This window comes from Bombina bombina, chromosome 5 (assembly GCF_027579735.1).
Source record: "Bombina bombina isolate aBomBom1 chromosome 5, aBomBom1.pri, whole genome shotgun sequence".
Lineage (NCBI taxonomy): Eukaryota > Metazoa > Chordata > Amphibia > Anura > Bombinatoridae > Bombina > Bombina bombina.
Window position 1 is genome coordinate 1004242621 of NC_069503.1, and position 26501 is coordinate 1004269121.

The following is a 26501-nucleotide window of genomic DNA, read 5'->3' on the forward strand; positions in this document are numbered from 1 at the left end:
GTGTTATCTGCATCCTCGTTGCAAATTTAGCCTTGGGGCTTAACAGTGAAGGGCCGAGGTTGGTTACAGACGGTCGCCCTTCTGGGGTCAGGTAGTTGACCATTTATCCTCGATGCTCAGTTAGGGACTTCGTGGAGGGTGATTTACGTCTAACTCACTGGGATGGCAAGCAAGGTCCAGGGTTCACATTCACCTTTGGGTGTTGGTTGTTACCTTGCCGGCGTGTGTAATACGTGGTTACGCTTGCCTACGAGATTTTTCCTTGCGATCCAGGAGCACTGGGTGCCGAATTCTTAAACTGTTCAGGAGTTCTTTCAAACTCTTTGGTTTGAGGCTGTTGCTAGATCGCCAAGTCTACGGACTTTAGATGGTGTGCTCCTAATCATAGGAGGCAGCTTAGGGTTTCTCAGGAAGTTAGATCTTTCGATCAGTTCTGTTTTTCGAGGACTCTGGCCTATGACCATGTCTCTCTCCCTGGATTGAGTGTCGATGGTTCGGTCTCACCTTAGGTGTTTGTGGTCCCGTGTGCCTCTCTGAGGGGGCGGGGCTCTGTTTCCCATGGGAGATGCCTATCTGCCTTTGGCTTAGGTTCTAGGTCTCTCTGACGAGTCCATACTGGTCTTAAGGCGCATTTGATGTCCCTTGTAGACTCCTAGTGTCTTTCAACTGGGTTGGCGATATGGACGAGGAGTCTCACCTTTATGGTAGGGTGGTTTTCATTGCTTTAGACCCCTTCTCTCTTAGAGTGAGGGATGGGTTCTCCTGGTTTGGAGTTACCTTAGTATCTGTGGCGACCTGTGGGTCCTTGTTTTCTCGCCTTGTAAGGGTTTTTCCCTTCTTGCATTTTCAGAATCCTGGAGAGGGAGATATTGAGTAGTAACTGGTTCCACCGTTCCTGCAGCAGGAGGCTGGGGGTTTGAACCCTGATTGGGCTCCTGTTAAATGTTGGATTCTGATATTTAGATGCTGAGGGTCTGAGAACCCTCTTCCCTTGGGATATGTTCCTCTTTAGGGAAGACAGCAGTGTAGGGGTCTCGTACCCGAGCACAAAGTCTGTCCTGAGTCACAGTAGCATGCCGTTTGTAGTAGAGGTCAGAGTTCTACTTGGGGGCTTTGCTCCTCGTAGATTCATCCTTTTTCTCTTGTTAAGTGTATCCAGTCCACGGATCATCCATTACTTGTGGGATATTCTCCTTCCCAACAGGAAGTTGCAAGAGGATCACCCACAACAGAGCTGCTATATAGCTCCTCCCCTCACTGCCATATCCAGTCATTCTCTTGCAACTCTCAACAAAGATGGACGTTGTAAGAGGAGAGTGGTGTATTATAGTTAGTTTTTTAACTTCAATCAAAAGTTTGTTATTTTTAAATGGTACCGGAGTGTACTGTTTCATCTCAGGCAGCATTAGAAGAAGAATCTGCCTGTGATTTCTATGATCTTAGCAGAAGTAACTAAGATCCTTAGCTGTTCTCACATATTCTGAGGAGTGAGGTAACTTCAGAGGGGGAATAGCGTGCAGGTTTTCCTGTAATAAGGTATGTGCAGTTAACATATTTCTAGGGATGGAATTTGCTAGAAAAATGCTGCTGATACCGGATTAATGTAAGTTAAGCCTTAAATGCAGTGATAGTGACTGGTATCAGGCTTATTAACAGAGATACATACTCTTATAAAAGTGTAATATAAAACATTTGCTATCATGTTAATCGTTTTTATATATGTTTGGTGACAAAACTTATTGGGGCCTAGTTTTTTTTCCCACATGGCTGGCTTGATTTTTGCCTAGTAACAGGCTTTCCACTGTTGCAATATGAGTGGGAAGGGCCTATTTTAGTTCTTTTCTGTGCAGCTAAAAATACTGACAGAGACATTCAGCTTCCCTCTGCATGATACAGGACATCTCTGAAGGGCTCAAAAGGCTTCAAAGTCGTGTTTGAGGAGGGTAACAATCACAGTAGACTGTGGCAGTTGTTGTGACTGTGTTTAAAAAACATTTTTTGTCATTTATTATTCTGTTTTTGTTATTAAGGGACATCAACCATCAAGGGGGAACCAGGAGTTCCCTAGCGATGTCAGAAGTCTCCAAGATAATTCGCTGGGCAGAGACTCACTCTTGCCACCTGTCAGCGATCCATATCCCAGGTGTAGAGAACTGGGAGGCGGATCCATCCGGAGGTGTTTGCTCAATTGGTTCTCCGTTGGGTCAAACCAGAATTGGATCTCATGGCGTCTCGCCAGAACGCCAAGCTTCCTTGTTACGGATCCAGGTCCAGGGACCCAGAAGCGGCACTGATAGATGCTCTAGCAGCACCTTGGTTCTTCAACCTGGCTTATGTGTTTCCACCGTTTCCTCTGCTCCCTCGTCTGATTGCCAAAATCAAACAGGAAAGAGCATCAGTGATATTGATAGCGCCTGCGTGGCCACGCAGGACCTGGTATGCAGACCTAGTGGACATGTCATCCTTTCCACCATGGACTCTGCCTCTGAGACAAGACCTTCTAATACAAGGTCCTTTCAATCATCCAAATCTACTTTCTCTGAGACTGACTGCATGGAGATTGAAAGCTTGATCCTATCAAAGCGTGGCTTCTCCGAGTCAGTAATTGATACCTTAATACAGGCACGAAAGCCTGTCACCAGGAAAATTTACCACAAGATATGGCGTAAATATCTTCATTGGTGTGAATCCAAGAATTACTCATGGAGTAGGGTTAGGATTCCTAGGATATTGTCCTTCCTCCAAGAGGGTTTGGACAAAGGATTATCAGTTAGTTCTTAAAAGGGACAGATTTCTGCTCTGTCTATTCTTTTACACAAGCGTCTGGCAGAAGTTCCAGACGTTCAGGCATTTTGTCAGGCTTTAGTTAGAATTAAGCCTGTGTTTAAACCTGTTGCTCCTCCATGGAGCTTAAACTTGGTTCTTAAAGTTCTTCAAGGGGTTCCGTTTGAACCCCTTCATTCTATTGATATCAAACTTCTTTCATGGAAAGTTCTTTTTCTGATGGCTATTTCCTCGGCTCGAAGAGTCTCTGAGTTATCTGCCTTACATTGTGATTCTCCTTATCTGATCTTTCATTCAGATAAAGTTGTTCTGCGTACAAAACCTGGGTTTTTACCTAAGGTGGTTTCTAACAAGAATATCAATCAAGAGATTGTTGTTCCATCATTATGTCCTAATCCTTCTTCAAACGTCTTTTGCATAATCTAGACGTAGTCCGTGCCTTGAAGTTTTACTTGCAGGCTACTAAAGATTTTCGCCAAACATCTAACCTGTTGTTTACTCTGGACAGAGGAGAGGTCAGAAGGCCTCGGCAACCTCTCTTTCTTTTTGGCTTCGGAGTATAATCCGTTTAGCCTATGAGACTGCTGGACAGCAGCCTCCTGAAAGGATTACAGCTCATTCTACTAGAGCTGTGGCTTCCACCTGGGCCTTTAAAGATGAGGCCTCTGTTGAACAGATTTGCAAGGCTGCAACTTGGTCTTCCCTTCATACTTTTTCCAAATTTTCCAAATTTGATACTTTTGCTTCTTTGGAGGCTGTTTTTGGGAGAAAGGTTCTACAGGCAGTGGTTCCTTCCGTTTAAGTTCCTGCCTTGTCCCTCCCATTATCCGTGTACTTTAGCTTTGGTATTGGTATCCCACAAGTAATGGATGATCCGTGGACTGGATACACTTAACAAGAGAAAACATAATTTATGCTTACCTGATAAATTTATTTCTCTTGTAGTGTATCCAGTCCACGGCCCGCCCTGTCCTTTTCAGGCAGGTCTAAATTTTAATTAAACTACAGTCACCACTGCACCCTATGGTTTCTCCTTTTCTCGGCTTGTTTCGGTCGAATGACTGGATATGGCAGTGAGGGGAGGAGCTATATAGCAGCTCTGCTGTGGGTGATCCTCTTGCAACTTCCTGTTGGGAAGGAGAATATCCCACAAGTAATGGATGATCCGTGGACTGGATACACTACAAGAGAAATAAATTTATCAGGTAAGCATAAATTATGTTTTCTATATATCTGATTGTATTTTGGTAAAATATATCTCCCCAAGGCAGAGCATGCTGTGATCTGCGATGTTATCACGGAAAATGCAGCATATCTGCAGAAATAACCAGACACAAGGAGTTTTTCTGCTAAGGCAGTGCTTAATTTTCCAGAGGGCCATTGGCGCAGCAAAAAAACAAGCAACTTAGATTTTTACTAAACCCCTGAATATTTTCTTCCCCTTTCCTGCTCTTTGGCTTGTTAAATACTCTAGTGCAGTGCTATAACTTGCTGATTGAACAATGGGTGGCAAGTATGTTGTCCTTAACCTTGTGATGTCTGTTCCAACTCTCACCTCCCTGTTAAATCTGCTAGTGCAGCATGACTTTTGCGCTGGCATTTGAAGGGCAGGCAGCGGACAACGAAGCAGATCCAGTTACTGGGCAGACGACAGGGAGGACATAGAGATTTATTAAAGATTAATCATAATAACTAAATTGACACTGTAGTCACAGCTAAAATGGTGTACCCGCATATTATACTTTAATGAGTGGCGTATGCGCAGCACACATGATATATATAAAAAAAAAAACACAATAAAAGGAAATTATGATAAGTCAGGCATGTGCAAGGCAGCGCACCCAGCTTCAACAGGAAAACATATTTATTGCCTTTGTATGCCTTGCATTGTTTATACATAGCGCACTGTGAGATGACTGCTATAGTTCACCAGTAAAATAGTCTCCCAAAACCATCGTTTTGCACCTTTGTTGACCACTCCAACTCTACACCTTCTTTCTACTGGAGTGTATAGCGGTATTAGCATTTTTAAACTAAATATCAATAGTAATACCAGCTCTGGGTCATTAGGACATTCTGTAAGTACACAGTCTGTGGTGAAATTACATAAAAGAACCTTAAAGTGTACATATACAATTTGCTGACGAACTTATGTTTTTATAGTATCATATTTTATATGTATGGTATAACTTTCTATATAATTTCATAGTGCTACTATGATTTTTTTTTGGGAGGGGAGGTTCAGACAGTAATTGCCGTCTTCTACAGTTATGTGTGTTGTAAGTTCATTAACTTAATGCTTCTGTAGACTAGTTTACAATTAAATTACAATTAAACTTTTTGCAGTAGAGGAATGCCTTTCTTAATAAGGGATTTTTTTGCAAATTATGTTTATAGCACTGATATGGCAGCTTCAATGGAACTGGGTGTACTGCATATAAGACTGATGAATGCTGCAAGAATTTAATACATATATTTCTTGCGGTTAGTGTCTGGGATTTCCGTGTATACTCACAGTAGCATTGAAATCTTAAAAACTTTCAGGACTGCTTTCCAATGGAATTTTTGTTGCGTAGTTAAAATAAGAATTTTGTCTCATCTCTATTTAAAAATCTCTTTTTGTGCCTTAACTTTAGGCATCTTTTTTTCCAGTTATACAAAGTAAATGGGGGGGTTGTGTGTATGTGAGAGAGCGTGTGCCTGTAAGACTTTGTGTTTGTGAAAGATATTGTGTGTGTGAGAATTTTTTATTAATTTTTTTTTTTTTTTAATTTTTATTGAGGTTGTGAATATTATACAGGCAAATAACATCTCAGTTTCATAAACACAAGGGAATCACAATACAATGTACATATTAAACACCAAAATAAACATAATTAGCCTCCCAGATATGCAAATAACAGTTAACCTCAGGTTTTCAATTAAGGATTATCCCCTTTAGATATGGTATAAATGCAGATATAATGATTTCCCTCAATGGAAAATAGAGGCCTCTCTTGGACCCCCTGAAAGGTAGTTTAAATCAGAGTAGGGAAATGTAGGGGATAAAGTAAAATAATAAAGTGGGCCACTTTTGGACCCTAAATGGAAACAAATGGCTTGGTTTAATATATTTTGGGAACTTTTAATTGGACACAACATAACATTCTAACCAGCTATAATAGTATTTGAATCTTCTATTAATTATAATATGATTCACAAAATACACTTCTAAAATAGTTGGGAGAGGGAGCAGTCAAAAGGTCTGCCTGCTATGAACAGATATGCTGTGAAGCTTCGATACTGAGGTCCTCAGCCTAATAAATAACCTTCATGTATATACACATAGACGACTTTAAGGACTATGGTCTTTCATAATAAGGTCCTATAAGCTTAAGACTGTAGTGGGAGAAAGGTGAAGGTCTATTAGTGCCCAGTAGCTACATTTCATAATAGAGGATAGGTCAATAGTAGCATTAACAATATAGCTTGGATGGGTGTATGCTTCTGTGGCCTTAACCGGTCTCAGACTAAAAGATTACGTTCTATCCAATAGGGATTGTCTAGACATCTACCCCCTCATGATGCAGAGAAAATTCAGTAAACTAAATGATCCCACCCCATCTCGGCCGCTGACGGAGCGCAACCATAAGTGAATATATCAGTAGAATACTCTGCAGATTAAATTGTGCCTGATAATCAGGGTAGCATATTTAAATGTACAGAAGGGTGATTGACATCCGTATATATGAACTAGTTAAACCACCCAGGCTAGTCAGTAGCTTATAAGTAATTATTGGAGATACCCATGTTAGATAGAGTCTGTTGTTTAAATAGGGGCATTGCTGCGTCAGGCCCAGTCTAATCAGGAATGTTGCTGAGCTAATCTGAGAATGGACCCTCTTTTCTTGTAACATTTAGAAGGATATACAGTATACCCTTTTCAGGGATAAGTTTAACCATAATGCCACTACACCCTTTAGTCACTGGTATAACATTTTGATATTTAACTATCCATTTTCTTTCTCTAAAGTGGATATCCCTTTATTTAAAGGGATGAAACAGACAGATGGCAATAGGATCATGCATTAGTATATCTAAACATAGGCAATATAAATACAAACTTAATTATCTACATGGCCAAAAGGGCTACTGATTACAAACATATATAAATGAAGCATAACATATTTTAACTTTACAGCAAAACAAGTTTAGCCTTGGTCAACCTAGTAACATCAGAGTTAGAAGTTTGAAAGCATCTAGATAAAAACAATAAACAGATGGGAGACACAAGATGCCCAGCAGCACTTTATCTAAAGGGCTTAAGCAAAGATTAGAAATAGGATGACCAATTAAGGTGATAGGGGCGTTGTATGGCTATTATTCATTTCTCAGACGAAAATTTATCCTGCAATTAATAGCTCTTTGATGTGCTATTCTAATGGGGATTGCGCTTACAAATAACAAGTGTTCACTATAGTGTCACTCCATTTCTACAGAACCAGCCCTGAGATTTGGATACAAGTCCTTACTACTTGCTCAGCCCACTCCATGGCGATCATCCTGGGTAACACTCACTTGGGCATAGGGTCCTGAGCAGAGTCGCAGTAGTAGAAAGATTAGAACTCTTAATTGATCTGTTCCCACCGGGCTGCAGCTGTCAGTAGTAGCGATTTGCTCACCACCTATTGTTTCTCCAATGCCCATCAAAGGTGGATATAGGCAAGTGGGATAGATCTCCCGGAACAAATAGGGAGACTCCTGCTTCTCGGGCTCAACCACAACTGCTTCCCGGGCTCCGCTATGGTAAGTATTCTGCTCCAATAAATTAGCAAAGGCCTCTTCTCTCTCTACAGGCCGAAATAACAAGCGTTCTTCAGCATCGGAAGATTGCGGGATCTCACTCCAGACACCGGCAACTGAATTCCCCAGCCTACACCTCAGGGGAAACAGAACTCCTCCGGATGCATCTTCAGCATGCTCCATCTGGCCACAGGAATGAAGTGACTCTGCACCGACCGGAGACAGCAGGGGAGGCGGACGTTCACGGGTACAATCTCGAAGTGGCTTGTCAGTGTTAGCAGGTGATACTCCCTCAGTATGTTGTGGTGGGAAGAGATATTTGTGCAGCTCCTCCGCTAAGTCCCTGAAGGAAACAGCTATAAGCTGGGTCACCCTAATCTCCCACCGATCGAGGGCCTCCATTTGTTAAACAAAATTCAGCTGTCTCTGTCGTTCAAACTCTGTATCAGGCTTAGTTCGCCAAAAGAGATGGGTCTCCTCTCTGTTGTCTCTTCTATTTCGCAGCTTACAAGCTGTTGTACCCGGAGTTACCGGGGGGGTTAGATGAAGGCCTGACCTGTTTCTAGGCCGCCACTGCGTACCTTCTCGTTCCGGTACTTCAGGGCTGAAGTTGGCAACAAAACGTAGATCAAATTGCTCAGCAGAATCTGTAGTTTTAGGGTATATCAAATATGATCAGGAATGGTACCATAGCCTGGCTATATGCAGCAGAAATATATGCCAGACTCTTCAGCCTCTCAAATACACGACCATCATGGCCGCCGCCCGGAAGCATCCCCCGTGTGTGAGAATTTTTATGAATGTGTGTTTTTTACCTTACAATATTTTAAAGTTTGACTACACTCTATAGTAAAGTGTGCATATATTTTAGTCACTTGGCTAAAAATTGCTCTTGAGAAAAGTTGACTAAAAATCTGCTCTTTTACGCACAGTGCCCCAAAAAATTAGAGGGAATATTGGGCACAAGCAGGAACAGTTAGCAATTTGCTTTGCATCACTGCTCCACATCAGACTGTTCTCCTTAAACTGCTCTGTGCTCTGGCTGCACTGTGTAAGTTTTCCTTCACACAGTGCAGCCAGAGAGATGCAATGTTTGAAGAGAGCAGTTAAATAGAGCTTTGTTGCAGACCGGCAACTAATTGATTGATGACTGTCTCTTAGGGATTTTTTCAACCCTAGCCTTTCATGCACCTTTTTTATTACTACATTTTCCCCTTATAATTATATTGTGTTAGACAAAGAGCAAAGGAAACAAATGTATTCAAGAGACATTTTAAAAATGTAAGATTTATTTTTTCTCTCAAGCTAATTTGCAATGCAATTTCAGCAGCTGCAAAAAAATCCTCTGTTTTCCTGTTAATCAACAAATTGCATAACATTTCAGCATGTTCTCCTGTTAAACAGCTTCTGTTTTTTCATATATTGCTGCCACTTTACTAAAAACACGCTCACTTGGTACACTTTAGATAAGGGTTAAAAGTAAAAAAATAATAAAATAACTTGCCAATTGACAGAGAAAGAAAGGACATGCTGGAATATCAGTGCTAAATTTATTTACTTGCTTTAATTTTTAATATGCTCATATTTCTCCAACATTGGTGTGTCCGGTCCACGGCGTCATCCATTACTTGTGGGATATTCTCCTCCCCTACAGGGAAAGGCAAGGAGAGCACACAGCAAGAGCTGTCCATATAGCTTCCCCTCTGGCTCCGCCCCCCAGTCATTCTCCTTGCCGCTCTCAACAAGTAGCATCTCCACGGGGATGGTGAGGAGTTTGTGGTGTTAGTTGTAGTTTTTTATTTCTTCTTTCAAGAGTTTGTTATTTTAAAATAGTGCTGGTATGTACTATTTACTCTGAAACAGAAAGAGATGAAGAGTTCTGTTTAAAAGAGGAGTATGATTTTAGCAGCAGTAACTACAATCAATTGCTGTTCCCACACAGGACTGTTGAGATGAGAGAACTTCAGTTGGGGGGAACAGTTTGCAGACTTTTCTGCTCAAGGTATGACTAGCCATTTTCTAACAAGACTGTGTAATGCTGGAAGGCTGTCATTTTTCCCTCATGGGGATCGGTAAGCCATTTTCTTAGACTTAGAAAGAATAAAGGGCTTATTATGGGCTATTAACTGGTGGACACTTTTAAGGGCTAAATCGATTGTTTATTTAAGTTTTTATTTAAAGTTTGAAGTGGATTTCACACTTTTATTATTTGGGGAACGTTTTTTATCGCCAGGCACTAGTTAAGACACCTTCCCAGTCAGGAAGGGCCTTTCACTGTATTAGGCAGAGCCTCATTTTCGCCGCATTATTGCACAGTTTCTTTTAAGTACAGTGCATGCAGATGCATGTGAGAGGGTCTGGTGTCCACTGAAAAAGTTCCTAGAAGGCTTGAAATACCCCCCTGGGATAGTTGAAGTCACAACAAAGCCCCCCCCCCCCCCTGTAATGTAATTTTGAAGTGTTGTGTGACACTTTATTTTTTTCTTCTGCAAAACCGTTAACCACAGCTCTGAGGAAGCGCTAACCCAACGAGCGTTAACTTGAATTGCGCTTTTAACTTGTAATATCGGCACAATTTAACCTTTGTGCAAACAAACGCAAATACCCAATATCGGTGCATGTAAATGTTTGCGCTTCACATGTGGTAAAGCTTCTTGTTTATGACAATCATAATTTGCTGTATGCCTTTTATTATTATTGATTCATTAACAGATTGGAATTAAAACACTGTGTTATTGAGTGACGTTTATCATTCATAGTAATTGTTACTGCTTTACGGCAATGATATTTGATGTATTTTTACTTGTGTTGTTAAATGATCCATTATACGTTTTATTGTTGCTGTGTATGTGTAAAGATTTACATATTGTTTATACATTTTCTTTCAGTGTATCCAAATATCCAGATATTTTACAAAATAAATGCTTCAATGTGGTCATCCACCATACTAATGAACAATAGCGTAAGATAATATTTTGCTTTACAACTACAGCTAATGCCGTACTGTATTATATATTTAAATACCTCCTGTAGAATTCATCACTTGTCACCTCTTTTTGTTACTTCACCCCTATATACATTATGGGGAAATCATATGTATATAGCACTAACAAGCCATGTTTCTCAAGAAAAGATACACAAGGGCATTTGCTAAATCACCATAATGTATTTGGTGTAACATTTTGTATGGAGTTTACAGATGTTACGTTCCCATAGGAGAAAAGTCACTCCATTTTATAAACGTATGCCAAGAAAATATATGTTAAGGAAATTCCATAGCAACAATTATGTCAAGAAAAGCAGCAGCGCTGAAACCAGCAGGTCATGCGGCCTTCCATACTGCTGCGGCTTATTGATTGTGTGAGAAAATTGTATGTGTACATCATTTAAAAAGTATATAAGCTAAGTTAGCATTTTAAGCACCAAAGGATGGATAATTGGGAATAATTGTCATTATATTTTTATTGGTAATGGTGTTTTCATTTTTTTTTTTTTTATTACTATGTTATTGTGCTCAGTTTAAAATTAAGTTATAAGCAGTTTTATACGTGATATAAGTAGGCTGTGGCTAAATTAATATCAAAGCAATAAGTACGGTAATACATTGTGAACTTTTATTGACTTGAAGATAATGTTGAAACCACTAATATAGCACTTCATAGAACTATAGTGTTTACCCCTACAGTAAATCTAGTATAAATATAATTAAACTAAATTAAACAATTGGCTAAATTAACAATTAGCAAGAATGCTTAAAGGGGCATTGTACTGTAATATAGGTTTATCCTTAATATGTTTCCAATTCCTTGTTGTACCAGCTGTAGACTTTAAAATGTATAGGAAATTGTTCTTTTAGGTCAATTTTTGTATATGAAATATCTGCTTCTGCTAACTGAAACCACAGCCAAATACAGTGGGCTGATAGGGAGAGAAAACCTAATAAAATGTTATTTGTCTAATTATTTACACAAAGTCATCTTCTTTATTACTGTTTACTCAAAATCCAATACTAATGGTGAGATTATACAAATTATTCTGGGCTGAGATTCTATTAGAATGCTTGCCAGTCCTTCTATTTCCCTGCTTGAATTATATAAAACCACTTTTAGCCCTGAAAAAGTGTAGTGTCTCGCTAAGGGGCTTATACTGCATTTTCGTATGAGGAGGAGATATAGACATTACAAAAGTGCACAATGAAAAGTGTAATTTAATAATCTTACAAAATGAATAATTGAACCATTCACACTTGACTTTATCTAATACCCTTAGCTTGTCATTCACTTTAAGGTGGATCAAAATTTTAACAAAAATGTTAACCAGAAATCATATTTTATCAAAAACGTAAAATCTGTATGTAAATTACACAGAAATAAATCTTATTAAATATGCACAGTGTAGATCGTAATTTAAGTATACCGGATGTGCTAAAAACTCATTGAAATTAGTTTCCAGTTTACTTCCAGGTAAAATGTTCAGTTTATTATAACTGAAAAAAGTTATAAAACTTAATGAAGATCTTTTGCCTGTGGAAAAGCTTACAAATGTATGTACACAATTATCCCAGAGCTTAATAAGGAATCTTGTAGGAAAAAAAGTATTTTCTCAACTGAAGACATAACAGATTCTTAATTCTAAGAGATTGTCTTTACAGACATGATGGGGCTAGAACTTATAGGTAGCTAATGAGAATTTGTTTTTCCCCTCCCTAGGGCCAAACGTACTCATGTTCCATTAACCGAACTCATATTTGAGCTTCCAAGTCTCACTGTTCAAGCAACACGAGCCCAAACTCTTCTGCTACATGGGATTGGTCATAGTTGGTCATACAGTTCAAATAGCTCTGGTTCATCATTACTAAATGAGGCACTTCTTAATGACGTATTCCCTGCCACAGGTAAGGTTTTTCATTTATCAGTAATGTTATATACAATCCATTTACAATTAGCAAAGCAATATACTATATATATATATATAAAACCCGGTTTCTGCTCAATTTAACAAATGGTCCTAGTTTTTCTGTGCATATTTTTCATTTAGAATGTTTTATGGGCTTGAATATGGTAAAAGTGATTGTATTTTACTTTTGTAACAAGCAATTTCTTTCATGTAATTAGCAAGAGTCCATGAGCTAGTGACGTATGGGATATACATTCCTACCAGGAGGGGCAAAGTTTCCCAAACCTTAAAATGCCTATAAATACACCCCTCACCACACCCACAATTCAGTTTTACAAACTTTGCCTCCGATGGAGGTGGTGAAGTAAGTTTGTGCTAGATTCTACGTTGATATGCGCTCCGCAGCAAGTTGGAGCCCGGTTTTCCTCTCAGCGTGCAGTGAATGTCAGAGGGATGTGAGGAGAGTATTGCCTATTTGAATGCAGTGATCTCCTTCTAAGGGGTCTATTTCATAGGTTCTCTGTTATCGGTCGTAGAGATTCATCTCTTACCTCCCTTTTCAGATCGACGATATACTCTTATATATACCATTACCTCTGCTGATTCTCGTTTCAGTACTGGTTTGGCTATCTGCTATATGTAGATGAGTGTCCTGGGGTAAGTAAGTCTTATTTTCTGTGACACTCCTAGCTATGGTTGGGCACTTTGTTTATAAAGTTCTAAATATATGTATTCAAACATTTATTTGCCTTGACTCAGAATGTTCAACTTTCCTTATTTTTCAGACAGTCAGTTTCATATTTGGGATAATGCATTTTAATTTAACATTTTTTACCTTAAAATTTGACTTTTTCCCTGTGGGCTGTTAGGCTCGCGGGGGCTGAAAATGCTTCATTTTATTGCGTCATTCTTGGCGCGGACTTTTTTGGCGCAAAAATTCTATTTCCGTTTCCGGCGTCATACGTGTCGCCGGAAGTTGCGTCATTCTTTGACGTTATTTTGCGCCAAAAATGTCGGCGTTCCGGATGCGGCGTCCTTTTTCGGCGCCAAAAAGCATTTAGGCGCCAAATAATATGGGCGTCTTATTTGGCGCGAAAAAATATGGGCGTCACTTTTGTCTCCACATTATTTAAGTCTCATTTTTTATTGCTTCTGGTTGCTAGAAGCTTGTTCTTTGGCATTTTTTCCCATTCCTGAAACTGTCATTTAAGGAATTTGATCAATTTTGCTTTATATGTTGTTTTTTTCTTTTACATATTGCAAGATGTTCCACGTTGCAACTGAGTCAGAAGATACTTCAGGAAAATCACTGCACAATGCTGGAGCTACCAAGCTAAGTGTATCTGCTATAAACTTTTGGTATCTGTTTCTCCAGCTGTTATTTGTATTGCATGTCATGTCAAACTTATTAATGCAGATAAAATTTCCTTTAGTACTGTTACATTACCTGTTGCTGTTCCGTCAACATCTAATTTTCAGAGTGTTCCTGATAACATAAGAGATTTTATTTTTTAAATCCATTAAGAAGGTTATGTCTGTTATTTCTCCTTCTAGTATACATAAAAGTCTTTTAAAACTTCTCTTTTTTTCAGATGAATTTTTAAATGAACATCATCATTCTGATACTGATAATGGTTCTTCTGGTTCTGAGGTTTCTGTCTCAGAGGTTGATGCTGATAAATCTTTGTATTTGTTCAAGATGGAATTTATTCGTTCTTTACTTAAAGAAGTGTTATTTGCATTAGAAATAGAGGATTCTGGTCCTCTTGATACTAAATGTAAACGTTTAAATAAGGTTTTTAAATCTCCTGTAGTTATTCCAGAAGTGTTTTATCTCCCTGATGCTATTTCTGAAGTAATTTCCAGGGAATGGAATAATTTGGGTAATTTATTTACTCCTTCTAGACGTTTAAGCAAATTATATCCTGTGCCATCTGACAGATTAGAGTTTTTTGGGACAAAAATCCCTAAGGTTATGGGGCTGTCTCTACTCCTGCTAATGTACTACTATTCCTACGGCAGATAGTACTTCATTTAAGGATCCTTTAGATAGGAAAATTGATTCCTTTCTAAGAAAAGCTTACTTATGTTCAGGTAATCTTCTTAGACCTGCTATATTTTTAGCGGATGTTGCTGCAGCTTCAACTTTTTGGTTAGAAGCTTTAGCGCAACAAGTAACAGATCATAATTTTATAGCATTATTTTTATTCTATAACATGCTAATAATTTTATTGGTGATACCATCTTTTGATATCATTAGAGTTGATGTCAGGTATATGTCTCTAGCTATTTTAGCTAGAATAGCTTTATGGATTAAACTTGGAATGCTGACATGTCTTCTAAGTCAACTTTGCTTTCCCTTTCTTTCCAGGGTAAATAATCATTTTCGTTCCTTTCCTCACAAGGAACAAAAGCCTGATCCTTCATCCTCAGGAGCGGTATCAGTTTGGAAACTATTTCCAGTTTGGAATATATCCAAGCCTTATAGAAACCTATAGCCAGCTCCTAAGTACCTATGAAGGTGCGGCCCTTATTCCAGCTCAGCTGGTATGGGGCAGATTACGTTTTCTTCAAAGAAATTTGGATCAATTCCGTTCTTAATCTCTGGTTTCAGAAACATTGTTTCAGAAAGGTACATAATTGGCTTCAAGTTAAGGCCTCCTGCTAAGAGATTCTTTTCTTTCCCGTGTCCCAGTTAACACAGCAAAGGCTCAGCATTTCTGAAATGTGTTTCAGATCTAGAGTTGGCTGGAGTATTTATGCCAGTTCCAGTTCTGGAACAGGGGCTGGGGTTTTATTTTATCTCTTCATTGTACCAAAGAAGGTCAATTCCTTCAGACCAGTTCCGGATCTATCATTATTGAATCATTATGTTAGGATACCAACATTCAAGATGGTTACTGTAGGACTATCCTGCCTTTTGTTTAGCAAGGGCATTATATGTCTACAATAGATTTACAGGATGTGTATCTGCATATTCCGATTCATCCAGATCACTTTTAGTGTCTGAGATTCTCTTTTTAGACAAGCATTACCAGTTTTGTGGCTCTACCGTTTGGCTTAGCCTCAGTTCCAAGAATTTTTTTCAAAGGTTCTCGGTGCCCTTCTTTCTGTAATCAGAGAATAGGGTTTTGGTATTTCCTTATTTGGACGATATCTTGGTATTTGCTCAGTCTTCTCATTTTCGAAGAATCTCATACGAATCGACTTGTGTTGTTTCTTCAAGTTCATGGTTGGAGGATCAATTTACCAATCAGTTCATTGATTCCTCAGACAAGGTTAACCTTTTTAGGTTTCTAGATAAATTCAGTGTCTATGACTCTGTCCTTGTCAGACAAGAGAAGTTTAACATTGATATCAGCTTGTCAAAACCTTCAGTCACAATCATTCCCTTTGGTAGCCTTATGCATGGAAATGTTGGGTCTTAGGACTGCCGCATCAGATGCGATCTCCTTTGCTCGTTTTCACATGCGACCTCTTCAGCTCTGTATGCTGAACCAATGGTGCAGGGATTACTCAAAGATATCTCAATTAATATCTTTAAACCGATTTTACAACACTCTCTGACATGGTGGACAGATCACCATCGTTTAGTTCAGGGGGCTTCTTTGTTCTTCCGACCTGGACTATAATCTCAACAGATGCAAGTCTTACAGGTTGGGGAGCTGTGTGGGGGTATCTGACGGCACAAGGGGTTTGGGAATCTCAGGAGGTGAGATTTCCGATCAATATTTTGGAACTCTGTGCAATTTTCAGAGCTCTTCAGTCTTGGCCTCTTCTGAAGAGAGAGTTGTTCATTTGTTTTCAGATAGACAATGTCACAACTGTGGCATACATCAATCATCAAGGAGGGACTCACAGTCCTCTGGCTATGAAAGAAGTATCTCGAATTTTGGTTTGGGCGGAATCCAGCTCCTGTCTAATCTCTGCGGTTCATATCCCAGGTATGGACAATTGGAAAGCGGATTATCTCAGTCGTCAAACGTTGCATCCGGGCGAATGGTCTCTTCACCCAGAGGTATTTCTTCAGATTGTTCAAATGTAGGAACTTCCAGAAATAGATCTGATGGCTTCTCATCTAAACAAGAGACTTCCCAGGTATCTGTCCAGATCCCGGGATCCTCAGGCGGAGGCAGTGGATGCATTATCACTTCCTTGGAAGTATCATCCTCCCTATATCTTTCCGCCTCTAGTTCTTCTTCCAAGAGTAACCTCCAAGATTCTGAAGGAATGCTCGTTTGTTCTGCTGGTAGCTCCGGCATGGCCTCACAGGTTTTGGTATGCGTATCTTGTCCGGATGGCCTCTTGCCAACCGTGGACTCTTCCGTTAAGACCAGACCTTTTGTCTCAAGGTCCTTTTTTTCCATCAGGATCTGAAATCCTTAAATTTAAAGGTATGGCGATTGAACGCTTGATTCTTGGTCAAAGAGGTTTCTCTGACTCTGTGATTAATACTATGTTACAGGCTCGTACATCTGTATCCAGAGAGATATATTATAGAGTCTGGAAGACTTATATTTCTTGGTGTCTTTCTCATCATTTTTCTTGGCATTCTTTTAGAATACCGAGAATATTACAGTATTCTTCAGGATGGTTTAGATAAGGGTTTGTCCGCAAGTTCCTTGAAAGGTCAAATCTCTGCTCTTTCTGTTCTTTTTCACAGAAAGATTGCTATTCTTCCTGATATTCATTGTTTTGTACAAGCTTTGGTTCGTATAAAGCCTGTCATTAAGTCAATTTCTCCTCCTTGGAGTTTGAATTTGGTTCTGGGGGCTCTTCAAGCTCCTCCATTTGAACCTATGCATTCATTGGATATTAAATTACTTTCTTGGAAAGTTTTTTGTTCCTTTTGGCCATCTCTTCTGCCAGAAGAGTTTCTGAATTATCTGCTCTTTCTTGTGAGTCTCCTTTTCTGATTTTTCATCAGGATAAGGCGGTGTTGCGAACTTCTTTTGAATTTTTACCTAAAGTTGTGAATTCCAACAACATTAGTAGAGAAATTGTGGTTCCTTCATTATGTCCTAATCCTAAGAATTCTAAGGAGAAATCGTTGCATTCTTTGGATGTTGTTAGAGCTTTGAAATATTATGTTGAAGCTACGAAATCTTTTCGTAAGACTTCTAGTCTATTTGTTATCTTTTCCGGTTCTAGAAAAGGCCAGAAAGCTTCTGCCATTTCTTTGGCATCTTGGTTGAAATCTTTAATTCATCTTGCCTATGTTGAGTCGGGTAAAACTTCGCCTCAGAGAATTACAGCTCATTCTACTAGGTCAGTTTCTACTTCCTGGGCGTTTAGGAATGAAGCTTCGTTTGACCAGATCTGCAAAGCAGCGACTTGGTCCTCTTTGCATACTTTTACTAAATTCTACCATTTTGATGTATTTTCTTCTTCTGAAGCAGTTTTTGGTAGAAAAGTACTTCAGGCAGCGGTTTCAGTTTGAATCTTCTGCTTATGTTTTTCATTGAACTTTATTTTGGGTGTGGATTATTTTCAGCAGGAATTGGCTGTCTTTATTTTATCCCTCCCTCTCTAGTGACTCTTGTGTGGAAAGATCCACTTCTTGGGTAGTCATTATCCCATACGTCACTAGCTCATGGACTCTTGCTAATTACATGAAAGAAAACATAATTTATGTAAGAACTTACCTGATAAATTCATTTCTTTCATATTAGCAAGAGTCCATGAGGCCCGCCCTTTTTTTGTGGTGGTTATGATTTTGTATAAAGCACAATTATTCCAATTCCTTATTTTATATGCTTTCGCACTTTTTTCTTATCACCCCACTTCTTGGCTATTCGTTAAACTGAATTGTGGGTGTGGTGAGGGGTGTATTTATAGGCATTTTAAGGTTTGGGAAACTTTGCCCCTCCTGGTAGGAATGTATATCCCATACGTCACTAGCTCATGGACTCTTGCTAATATGAAAGAAATGAATTTATCAGGTAAGTTCTTACATAAATTATGTTATCTAAACATACAAACCTCTTTTAGACATACATGTTTAATTAACTGTGCTCATTAAAGGTCATTGTGTACATTTTTTATTTGCTATTTATATAGTACTAGTCCTAAAGCCCGTGTACACGGGCCAATTTTTTAGGTACCGCGGTTCCAACCCTTGCTCCCTCTCTCTCCCCCCTCTCTTTTGCGCTCTCTCTCCCCCCCTCTCTTTTGAGTTCTCTCTCTCCCCCTTATTTTGCACTCTCCCCCCTCTTTTGCTCTCTCTCCCCCCTCTTTTGCTCTCTCTCTCCCCTTTTTTGCTCTCTCTCTCGCCCCTCTTTTGCTCTCTCTCTCTCCGTTTTTGCTCTCTCTCTCGCCCCTCTTTTGCTCTCTCTCTCCCACCTCTTTTGCTCTCTCTCCCCTCTTTTGCTCGCTCTCTCTCTTCCCCCCCTCATCTGCTCTCTCCCCCCTCTTGCTCTCTCTCGCCCTCTTTTGCTCTCTCTCTCCCCTGTTTTGCTCTCTCTCTCCCCTGTTTTGCTCTCTCTCCCCCCTCTTTTGTGCTCTCTCTCTCCCCCCTCTTTTGTGCTCTCTCTCTCCCCCCCCTCTTTTGTGCTCTCTCTCTCCCCCCCTCTTTTGTGCTCTCTCTCTCCCCCCCTCTCTTTTGCTCTCTCTCTTTCCCTCTTTTGCTCTCTCTTTCCCTCTTTTGCCCTCTCTTTCCCTCTTTTGCTCTCTCTCTCCCCCTCTCTTTTGCTCTCTCTTCCCCTCTTTTGCGCTCTCTCCCCCTCTCTTTTGCACTCTCTCTCCCCCTCTTTTGTGCACTCTCTCTCCCCCTCTTTTGTGCACTCTCTCTCCCCCTCTCTTTTAAACTCTCTCTCCCCCCCTCTCTTTTGAGCTCTCTCTCCCCCCCTCTCTTTTGAGCTCTCTCTCCCCCCCTCTCTTTTGAGCTCTCTCTCCCCTCTTTTTTTGCGCTATCTCCCCCTCTTTTTTGCGCTCTCTCCCCCTCTCTTTTCTGCTTTCTCCCCCTTGCACGCTCTCTCCCCCTCTTTTTTGCTCTCTTCCCCTCTTTTTTGCGCTCTCTCTCTCTCTCCCTCTTTTGCTCTCTCTCTCCCTCTTTTGCACTCTGTCTCCCCCTTCTCTTTTGCGCTCTCTCCCCCCTCTTTTGCGCCCTCTTTTAAACTCTCCCCCCTCTCATTTGCGCTCTCTCTCCCCCCTCTCTTTTGAGCTCTCTCTCCCCCCTCTCTTTTGAGCTCTCTCTCTCCCCCTCTTTTGTGCGCTCTCTCCCCCTCTCTTGCGCTCTCTCCCCCTCTCTTGCGCTCTCTCCCACCTCTCTTTTAAGCTCTCTCCCACCTCTCTTTTAAGCTCTCTCTCCCCCCTCTCTTTTGAGCTCTCTCTCCCCCCCTCTCTTTTGAGCTCTCTCTCCCCCTCTCTTTCTCCCACTCTCTTGCGCTCTCTCTCCCTCTTTTGCTCTTCCCCCTCTCTCTGCTCGCTTTCTTTCCGCCGGCCACGCCCCTCCCGTGCACTCCCGCCAGGCCATGCCTGCCGGTCACGCCCGCCGGTCACGCCCCCATCACGGCTCGCCCGACGCCGGTCACGCCCCCACCAGGCAGCTTCCGCAGTGCGTACTACTCTGCAGCTGAAGGCCAGGTGTGTTTGTCCGCGCGCAGTCTCTACTGCGCATGACAGCTTCAGACAAACACACTTGGCCTTTTATAATATAGGATTATATATATTTATATAGTTTATATTATTACATTTATTATAATCGATCAAATCCATTGCACAACGCTAATGCAGGGTTCACTTGGAGGGTGAACTTATTTTAAATACATGCCATACAAAAACACAGTGTTTATTTGTGGTAAGCACACAGTACAGTTAGTGGGTGTTAAATCACATCTTTTCTTTGTAATCTATTGGTTAAAATTACATATTAGCTCTTTTTCAATTACCAGGAGAACTCCAAGTTATGGCAGCAGATCCTAGGTAGATCTGGAGTCTATCTAAGCCTAATATGATCACCACTCTATTTTAGAAAAGAAGGATCTCTTTTCCCTCTAGGGGTTTCCAACTTAGAAATTAAAAAGTTGATTGTTTTTTAAGGTCTTTAAGGAATATTCTGTAAAGGCAATCTCTACTTCCTGGATAGCAAACACTAAAGCCTTGACGTTAGATGAGTTACATTCTTTCATATAGGTGATGAGAGTCCATGATCCATTACTCATGGGAATTACCCTTCTCTACCACTAGGAGGAAGCAAAGTGTCCCAACCCCCAAGAGATCTATAAAACTGCTCCTGCCTCACACATACCGTAGTCTTTACTTTGTCTCCCCTGGAGGTGGTTGCATAATGAAAATGTGTGTTTGTTTCTTCAGAGAAAGGGGTTATCAGTCTATATTGAGGCACAGTTTCCCCCCAGAGTACAGTGTTTGTCAGAGGGATGTATTTGGGGTATGGTTTATGATTCTTTCACCTCATGAGAAATTTTTCAAAAACCCTGTATAATCGGTCGCAGATTCTTGTCTTTTGCCTTCCTTTATGGATCTAAAATATACTCCTATTTCCATAATCTTTGCCGATATGTTTCAGTACTGGTTTGGCTGTTTGCTGCTTGTTTGTTAATGGACAAATGTCTATTGATTAGTGCTGTTATAGTGCTTCCTGCCGTTACATTTTTTTCAAGGCTGCAGTTTTTGAAGTGTTTGGCTGCTCTCACTTTCAAACAAGCAGTAAAGGTATTTCCTATGGGATTTCTGCTATGGCTGCCCTCAGATGTCAAAGGGGCTTGTCCTGCAGCCTTCTACTGTGGGATTCTGTTATATCCTACAAGATTTCCTCTGCGATACCCGTATCTGCACTGGTAGACTCTCTGGATACTGCTGCAACTTCAAGGCTTTTAAGACGGTGGAGGGGTGTTTTTGCAGCACAATACAGACTGTACTGAATAGCTTTATTAACTTTCTGGCAGCTCTGTGGAGAATTTTTTAGCAGCTTTCCCTAATAGGTGTTTGGTCCTTTAAGCTATCTGCTGGCATTTTCCTTCTTAATATGAGGAGAGTCCACGGCCTCATTCCTTACTTGTGTGAAATACTGAACCTTGCCACCAGGAGGAGGCAAAGACACACCAGCCAAAGTCTTAAATACCTCCCCCACTTTCCTCATCCCCCAGTCATTCTTTGCCTTTCGTTACAGGAGGTTGGCAGAGAAGTGTCAGAAGATACAGAGTCCAGACTCGTATTAACAGCTCCTAAGCAATCAGTGTTGACAAGTTTCACTGCCTGCTTCTATCACTCAAGTCCATGTCAGGAGTGATGCTACAAGACTGTCAAACTTGAGAGACTGTGTTTCTGTTCCACAGCATAGATTCTGGTAAGATTGTTTCATTTTTTACACACATTTGATAACGCAAGAAGACAGGGTTACATCGTGACTCCTTTTATCTGAATGGAATCAAGGGTTTATGTCTCTGGAAGGGGATTATGGAACAGGGGGATTAATCACATATTTTAAATATTGTGTTTATGCTGTGACATGTGTGAGATGACGCTCAGGCAGATGTTGGAACGTACAGGTTTTACTTAATTTTGGAGAGCTGCGCAGCGTTTTAGGCTTGGTGCGCTTTTAAGTGGTGCAGGGACGGTCCTGCATGTCGCACCACGTGACTGGATGTGGTCACATTGATTCTCTTCTTCCTAACCTTGCGGTTGTCTGGAGACAAAGCGGTTTCTCTCTTGGACCTGGGTCATAGGAGGTGGTGAGTGCCCCAGCCATTGGGAGTGTAAAGGTGACATTTATTTTTGTCTATAGTCCTATTTATAAGCGCCAGCTATGGAGGACTCTGATACGTTAGAGAGTACTCCCTCTTTACTTAAATCTAATGCCTGTCTATATTGTGAGGGGGCTACGGTATACCCGCCTGCTCAATTATGTTCCACATGCCTTGATAAAGAAATTATATAAAAGAAAACTAATATGTTTAGTACTTCTGAGCCTTCTACCTTTGAGGAGTCTCTGTCCCGTGAGGTGCGCACCCTACAGTCATCTCCTAATACACATGCAGCTTTCCGTAACACTCCTATTCCTCCATCCAGATGTCCAGTTTTTTTTTTTTTCAAGCTCTGACTAGAATAAGGCCTGTGTTTAGATCTAGTGCTCCTCCTTGGAGTTTAAATCTTGTTCTTAAAGTTTTGTAGAAGGCTTCGTTTGAGCCTATGCATGGAGTTGACATTAAATTACTGTCTTCTACTGGCTATTGCCTCAGCGCACAGAGTATCTGAGATGGCTTCCTTGCAATGTGAGCCCCCTTACCTAGTATTCCATGCTAATAAGGCTGTTCTTAGTACTGAGTTAGGTTTTCTTTCTAAGGTTGTTTCAGATCGCAACATCCTGTGTCCTAATCCTCCTTCTTCTTCTTCGAAGAAGCGGTTACTTCATAATTTGGATGTGGTTCGGGCCTTGAAGTTCTATCTTCAGGCTGCAAAGGAGTTTAGACAAACTTCTTCCTTGTTTGTTATCTATTCTGGGAAGCGTAGGGGGGAGAAAGCCTCATCTACTTCCTTGTCCTTTTGGTTGATTAGCTTTATTCGCTTAGCTTATGAGACAGCGGAACATAAGCCACCTTAGAGGATTAAGGCTCATTCAACTAGAGCTGTAGCTTCTTCTTGGGCTTTCAAGAATGAGGCCTCTATGGTTCAGATTTGTAGGGCGGCTACCTGGTCTTCCGTACATACCTTTTCAAAATTTTACAAGTTTGAGGTTTTTGCTTTGGCTGAAGCAGCTTTTGGGAGAAAGGTTTTGCAGTCTGTGGTGTCCTCAGAATAGTCTCCACCTTTTTTTTTACCCTCCTGTTTCATTCAGTGTCCTCTAGAGCTTGGGTATATGTTTCCCACAAGTAAGGAATGAAGCCGTGGACTCTCCTCATATTAGGAAAGAAAACATAAATTATGCTTACCAGATTATTTCTTTCCTTCTGTATGAGAAGAGTCCGTGGCTCCCGTATTCTTTGTTGGGCGGACCTAAATTTTTGTTTTGTTCTTCTGGCACCATTTATACCCTTATATTTCTCCTACTGTTCCTTGTTCCCTCGGCAGAATGACTGGGGGATCAGGGAAGTGGGGGAAGGTATTTAAGCCTTTGACTGGGGTGTCTTTGCCTCCTCCTGGTGGCCAGGTTCAGTATTTCCCACAAGTAAGGAATGAAGCCGTGGACTTTCCTCATACAGAAGGAAAGGAAATTATCTGGTAAGGATAATTTGTTTTTGTGCAGTCAACTCTAGTTTTTAGGGGATCTGATGCTTATTTTGCTCAGTATAGAAAATGTCCTGTTTTTATGGCATTTTCTTTTTTGCCCCCACCAGCTTCCCAGTCTTTTTCAAATTTCCTTAGGCCTACTACAGTATAGATAAGCATTGCAATGTTCTTGGTTTGTAATTCATCTAGTCTGATGCACCTAATCATGGATTTAGTGGCTAGAATGGGGTGAGTACTCATGCAAAGGGGTGCCAGTGGGGTTTATTTATCATTTTCAGTCTGCAGTCTGTTTTTTTTTAGTGTATTAACACTAAGCTTAAAGTGTGTCAGAGCTTTTGTAGAGAGCTCTCTACTTGTTTTCTTCTGTTAAGTGTGATCAGTCCACGGGTCATCATTACTTCTGGGATATTACTCCTCCCCAACAGGAAGTGCAAGAGGATTCACCCAGCAGAGCTGCATATAGCTCCTCCCCTCTACGTCACTCCCAGTCATTCTCTTGCACCCAACGACTAGATAGGATGTGTGAGAGGACTATGGTGATAATACTTAGTTTTATATCTTCAATCAAAAGTTTGTTATTTTATGATAGCACCGGAGTGTGTTATTACCTCTCTGGCAGAGTTTGAAGAAGAATCTACCAGAGTTTTTACTATGATTTTAGCCGGAGTAGTTAAGATCATATTGCTGTTTCTCGGCCATCTGAGGAGAGGTAAACTTCAGATCAGGGGACAGCGGGCAGATTAATCTGCAAAGAGGTATGTAGCAGCTTTTATTTTCTGACAATGGAATTGATGAGAAAATCCTGCCATACCGATATAATGTCATGTATGTATATTTTACACTTCAGTATTCTGGGGAATGGTACTTCACTGGAATTACACTGTGTACATAAAACTTTTTAGCCTATTTTGCAGGGACTAGCAACAGGCTTTTTAATAACTTTTAATTTATGTTAAACGTTTTTGCTGGAATGTAAAATCGTTTTCATTTTCTGAGGTACTGAGTGTATAAATGTTTGGGCACTATTTTTCCACTTGGCAGTTGCTTGATCTAATTTCTGACAGTTTCTGATCTCTCTCACTGTTGTGTGTGAGGGGGAGGGGCCGTTTTTTGGCGCTTTTGCTACGCATCAAAAAATTTCAGTCAGCAGCTCATTGTATTTCCTGCATGATCCGGTTCATCTCTACAGAACTCAGGGGTCTTCAAAACTTGTTTTGAGGGAGGTAATTCTCACAGCAGAGCTGTGAGATTGTAGTTGACTGTGATAAAAAACGTTTATTCTGTAATTTTTTTTTTATTTTTTTTTCTGCTATCAGAGTTAGTTGTCTTTTGCTAATGGGAACAAACCTTTGCTAAAGTTGTGTTGTTTACAAGGATTGATGCTATAACTGTTTCAGTTTATTAATTTTCAACTGTCATAAATCTTCTGTGCTTCTTATAGGCACAGTACGTTTTCATAATATTTTACTAGAATTGTATTCCAAGTTGCAAGTTTATTTGCTAGTGTGTTAAACATGTCTGATTCAGAGGAAGATACCTGTGTTATTTGTTCCAATGCCAAAGTGGAGCCCAATAGAAATTTATATACTAACTGTATTGATGCTACTTTAAATAAAAGTCAATCTGTACAAATTGAACAAATTTCACCAAACAGCGAGGGGAGAGTTATGCCGACTAACTCTCCTCACGTGTCAGTACCTGCATCTCCCGCTCGGGAGGTGCGCGATATTGTGGCGCCCAGTACATCTGGGCGGCCATTACAGATAACATTACAAGATATGGCTACTGTTATGACTGAAGTTTTGGCTAAATTACCAGAACTAAGAGGCAAGCGTGATCACTCTGGGGTGAGAACAGAGTGCGCTGATAATACTAGGGCCATGTCAGATACTGCGTCACAGCTTGCAGAACATGAGGACGGAGAGCTTCTGTCTGCGGCTGACGGTTCTGATCCAAACAGATTGGATTCAGATATTTCAAATTTTAAATTTAAGCTGGAGAACCTCCGTGTATTACTAGGGGAGGTGTTAGCGGCTCTGAATGATTGTAACACAGTTGCAATACCAGAGAAAAAGTGTAGGTTGGATAAATATTTTGCGGTACCAACGAGTACCGACGTTTTTCCTATACCTAAAAGACTAACTGAAATTATTACTAAAGAGTGGGATAGACCAGGTGTACCGTTCTCACCCCCTCCGATATTTAGAAAAATGTTTCCAATAGACGCCACCACACGGGACTTATGGCAGACGGTCCCTAAGGTGGAGGGAGCAGTTTCTACTTTAGCTAAGCGTACCACTATCCCGATGGAGGATAGCTGTGCCTTTTCAGATCCAATGGATAAAAAGTTAGAGGGTTACCTTAAGAAAATGTTTGTTCAACAAGGTTTTATATTGCAACCCCTTGCATGCATTGCGCCGGTCACGGCTGCAGCGGCATTCTGGATTGAGTCTCTGGAAGAGAACATTAGTTCAGCTACTCTGGACGACATTACGGACAGGCTTAGAGTCCTTAAACTAGCTAATTCATTCATTTCGGAGGCCGTAGTGCATTTAACTAAACTTACGGCTAAGAATTCAGGATTCGCCATTCAGGCACGCAGAGCGCTGTGGCTAAAATCCTGGTCAGCTGATGTTACTTCTAAGTCTAAATTACTTAATATACCTTTTAAAGGGCAGACCTTATTTGGGCCTGGTTTGAAAGAAATTATCGCTGACATTACAGGAGGTAAAGGCCACGCCCTGCCTCAAGACAGGGCCAAACCTAAGGCCAGACAGTCTAATTTTCGTTCCTTTCGGAATTTCAAAGCAGGAGCAGCATCAACTTCCTCTGCCCCAAAACAAGAAGGATCT

The 26501-nt window shown here is 40.6% G+C and overlaps 1 protein-coding gene across 2 annotated transcripts in view; it reads left to right on the forward strand.

Annotated features, from left to right (window-relative positions):
• Positions 1–26501, forward strand: part of VPS13B (vacuolar protein sorting 13 homolog B) — a 1996594-nt gene that overhangs the window by 510284 nt on the left and 1459809 nt on the right. For both annotated transcript variants that reach the window (XM_053715243.1, XM_053715242.1), the window contains exon 17: positions 12276–12460. In XM_053715243.1, coding sequence (XP_053571218.1) covers positions 12276–12460 — 185 coding nt within the window. The remainder of the gene's footprint in view (positions 1–12275; positions 12461–26501) is intronic.